General features: G+C 39.4%; 1 protein-coding gene across 1 annotated transcript; it reads left to right on the forward strand.

The window, feature by feature from the left end:
• Nucleotides 1-482: 482 nt before the first annotated feature.
• On the forward strand, nt 483-1,427 carry Or5g9 (olfactory receptor family 5 subfamily G member 9). The gene has a single exon (NM_001000289.1). It carries the CDS (start codon nt 483-485, stop codon nt 1,425-1,427), a length of 945 nt encoding a protein of 314 aa, NP_001000289.1.
• Nucleotides 1,428-4,256: the final 2,829 nt, after the last annotated feature.

Below are 4,256 nucleotides of genomic sequence, written 5' to 3' on the forward strand. Positions count from 1 at the left end.
ATTATTTTTATTTCTATTTTGGAAAGGTCATTTGAGATCTACCTGTTATTAAATTAACTCAGAAATTTCATGAAAATAGCAACAATGTTCCCCTCTTTAGTTTTAAAGGCATTGGAAGGTTCCATATGTAATGCTGAACCATTTCATACTTACACCTGAGTTTTCTCTTTATCACACTTAAACTCGTATAACTCTTCAGATAGTATATATTCTATTTACCAGTATATTTTTTAAATCCAAAAAAAATCTAGTTTGAGACGTTAGCCTGTAGTTTCTTCTCTTGTGCATTAACAAGCAGTTTTTTTATGTTTTAAATTTTTCATTAGATATATTTCTTTACTTACATTTCAAATATTATCCCCCTTCCTGATTTCCTGTCCACAAGCCCCCATTCCCTCCCCTCCCCCTCCCCCATACGGGTATTCCCCCTAAGACCCAACTATCACATAGCTCTTCATTTGCCGTAGAGACGAAACTTCTTGATGGCGGATGAGAACTATACAAGGATCACAGAATTCATTTTCATTGGCTTGAGATACCACGCTAAGCTTCAGGTCTTCCTGTTCCTGCTCTTTCTTCTTTTTTACCTGGTTACTATGACTGGAAACTTGGGTATGATCATTCTCATCCGAGTAGACTCTCGTCTTCACACTCCTATGTACTTTTTCCTCAGCCACCTGTCCTTTGTGGACATCTGCTTCTCATCAGTCGTGGGCCCCAAGATGCTCATGGACTTCTTCGCAGATAGAAAAGTTATCTCTTTTCTGGGCTGTGTCTTACAGCAATGGTTCTTTGGGTTCTTTGTGGCCATCGAGTGCCTTCTCTTGGCATCCATGGCCTATGACCGCTATGTCGCCATCTGTAATCCCCTGTTGTATTCAGTAGCCATGTCCCAGAGACTCTGCATACAGCTGGTGGTCGGACCGTATGCTGTTGGCTTTTTCAACACCATGACTCACACAACAGCTGCTTTCCGACTTCCCTTTTGCGGCTCTAACATTATCAATCACTTCTTCTGTGACATGTCTCCTATCCTTTCCCTCATCTGTGCTGACATACGGATCAACAAACTGTTGGTTTTCGTTGTGGCAGGAGCTGTATTAGTTGTCAGTAGCACCACCATCATAATTTCCTACTTTCACATCCTCATCGCTATCCTGAGGATCCGCTCGGCTGAAGGGAGGAGGAAAGCCTTCTCTACCTGCTCCTCCCATGTTACAGCAGTTTCCATTTTGTACGGGACTCTCTTCTTCATCTACGTGCGTCCAAGTGCCATTTCTTCTCTGGACCTCAATAAGGTGGTGTCTGTGTTCTACACAGCTGTGATTCCCATGCTTAACCCGCTCATCTACAGTCTGAGGAATAAAGAGGTGAAAGCGGCCATGGGCAGGACAGTAGCCAAGGCCAAAGTTTTCCTCAAAAATTAAATTGTTATCTGGATCACAGAATACATTCAAAGCAAAGTTTCCAGACATGGTCTAATCCACTGAGACATTGTAATTGACGTCTTTTTATCTTTCTGTGTGGCTTTTATTTTACTACATAAAATTCATCTTATTTTAGTAAATAAAGCTTTATTTCATCATGTAATTATGAATGTAACTTTCTACTTAAGCACAGTATTCTTTCCCTTAAATACGTTATTTTTTGAAAGTAATATAAAATCTAAGAAATAGAAGAGCAAGCAGATGAGTCCGACATTGTAGCATGTACATCCCCAGATTTTATATGTGAAATTGAAAATAACAAGCAGAGTGCTTTGCTTAGCTTGAAAGTAATTGGAATGAAGTAATTTCCTCAGCTATTCAACTTTATGCTCGTATAATCTATTTTCATGCTGGTTTATTTATTCCATATAAAAACAAATAAACAATAGTCGTTGAAGTTTATAGACACTTTGAACAACTTTCTGCTAACTTGAAACCATTGAAGAGTTCCAAAATGGAATAGGAGCTGGATTTGATCAAGATGTCACAGATGTATGTATGCAATTTGCAAAGCATAAAAAGAAACCTGGCAATTTTGAAAAGATAAAAATTATGCCCGAGAGTGATTTCTGGTGTAAATCAGAATCTATGATTATTTTTAATTTTGCTAATTAGAAATGGTATAAAATAAACAATTATGTCAACCATATGCTGATTAACAAGATCTATAGCTGAGTAAATAAAAATACATGGAGCCTGCTGTAGTGGGCTACAAGTCAAAACTAGGCAGTAGATTTATCTCAAGCCCTGCCCACAAGGGTTTCACAATGAGGTTTTTTGAGTATCTGTGTCCCTTGTCAGGAGCCACTGATGGAAAAATCAATGGTGAGATGATGGAAATCATCCTGGTCCTTTTTTCTCCAGAGGGCAGCGGGACATGCTTTGTGCTTGCTTGCTTTCTTTTCTTTCTTTCCTTCCTTCCTTCTTTCTTTCTTTCTTTCTTTCTTTCTTTCTTTCTTTCTTTCTTTCTTTCTTTCTTTCTTTCTTTTTACAGTTCAGTTGTTGCCCATCTCCTGGTCCATCCTCCCACAGTTCCTTATTCCATTCCTCCTGCCACCTGTCTCCAAGATGATGTTCCCATTACCCCCAACCCTCTACACCCTGGTGCCTCATGTTCCCCTTTCCTCTTCCCATCTCCAATCCCACCTAGGTCGCCTCCTCTTTCTGTGTCCCATGGTTACCTTTTTCCCCTCCCAAGTGTGACTGAAGCATCCTCATACCTTCTGCATGTTTACCTTCTTGAGTTCTGTGGATTGTATTCTGGGTATTCTGTATTTCTGCTTTTTGGCAAATATCCACTTATTAGTGAGTATATACCAGGCATGTCCTTTTCTGTCTGAGTGACCTCACTCAGTATATTTTCTAGCTCCATCCATTTGTCAGCAAAACTCATGATGTCCTCATTAATAGCTACATAGTATCTATTGTGTAAATAAACCACATTTTCTGTATCCATTCTTTTTTGTGAGACATCTAGATTGTTTCCAGCTTCTGGCTATCACAGAAAAGACCACTCTGAACATAATGGAGCATGTGCCCTTGTGGTATGGTAGGGCATCGTTTGTTTATATGCTCAAAAGTGGTATAGCTGGTTTTTCAGTAGATCTATTTCCAATTTTCTGAGGAACTTCTAGATGGATTTCCAGAGTGGTTGTACCAGTTTGCAATCCCACCAGAAATGAAGGAGTAATCCTCTTTCTCTACATCCTTGTGGAACAACACATACTTTCACCTGAGTTTTTGATCTTAGCCATTCTGATGGTATAAGGTAGAAAGGAAGCACACTTTGAGTTTTCGATCACTATAAATAAAGCACTTTACTAGGATTGAGAATAGAATGCCTTCTGTTCCAATTGGTTGATCATTCTTTCCCAGGAACTGCAGATCCAGACAAAGAGATTTTGATGTCTTTGACAGTAATTCCCATCAACAATAAGATCGCCTATAGAGGATAGGACCTACATACACTCTACACTAGTAAATAAAAGAAAAGCAGCTTCTACAGCTAGGAAGATGGCTCAGTGGGTAGAATACCTGAACTCAGATCTCCAGATCCACATAAAGCTGATACAGAATTTTACATCTGTGATGCTGGCTTTTTGAGAAGTGAGGAGAGAACTTGAAGTTTGTAGGTCAGCTAATCAGCCATGCAGAATGGTAAACAATAATAGGAAACTCTATTATTAAACAATAATAGCAAACAAAATGGAAGATGAATCCTGATAGCTGAGGTTCTCTTCTGAACTTCCCCCATGTACAGTAGCTTGGACACACATACGAATGCATGCATGCATGCACTCACACACACACACACACACACACACACACACACACATGCACACGCACACGCACACAGATCACTCACTCACAAGTTGGGTGATGATTTAGAAGAGCTTCCAGGTAAAGCAAATGCATCTGGAATAGCCCTCATGGTTCCAGGATATTTGGTGATATTTCTAAGTCTCAGGCTAAGGTATAGCTACTTTGGCAGGATTTGCATTTCTACCATTTTGGCACCTTCTTTTTCTTCCTTTCCTTGGATAAGAAAAATAACCATTTACACTCAGCAATTTGCATTCTGCTTCCAGGAGACTATGCTTCATTTTGTCTGAAACACATCCTTCCTCAATCCTCCATCACTGAATTTCTGCACCAAATTAGGGTTCTAGATGTACCTTCTTGTCTGCTTTGAGTGACTAGCAATTGAATTTCTAATCACTGAGTTTAGTGTTGTGAAGTACATTCATATGCTGGATATATTTGTCTATG

The sequence above is a fragment of the Rattus norvegicus genome, chromosome 3, assembly GCF_021556685.1.
Source record: "Rattus norvegicus strain SHRSP/BbbUtx chromosome 3, alternate assembly SHRSP_T2T, whole genome shotgun sequence".
NCBI classification, from domain to species: Eukaryota; Metazoa; Chordata; class Mammalia; order Rodentia; family Muridae; genus Rattus; species Rattus norvegicus.

Coding starts and splice junctions, on each gene's coding strand:
- Or5g9 (NM_001000289.1), top strand. CDS start 483: ATGGCGGATGAGAACTATACAAGGATCACAGAATTCATTTTCATTGGC.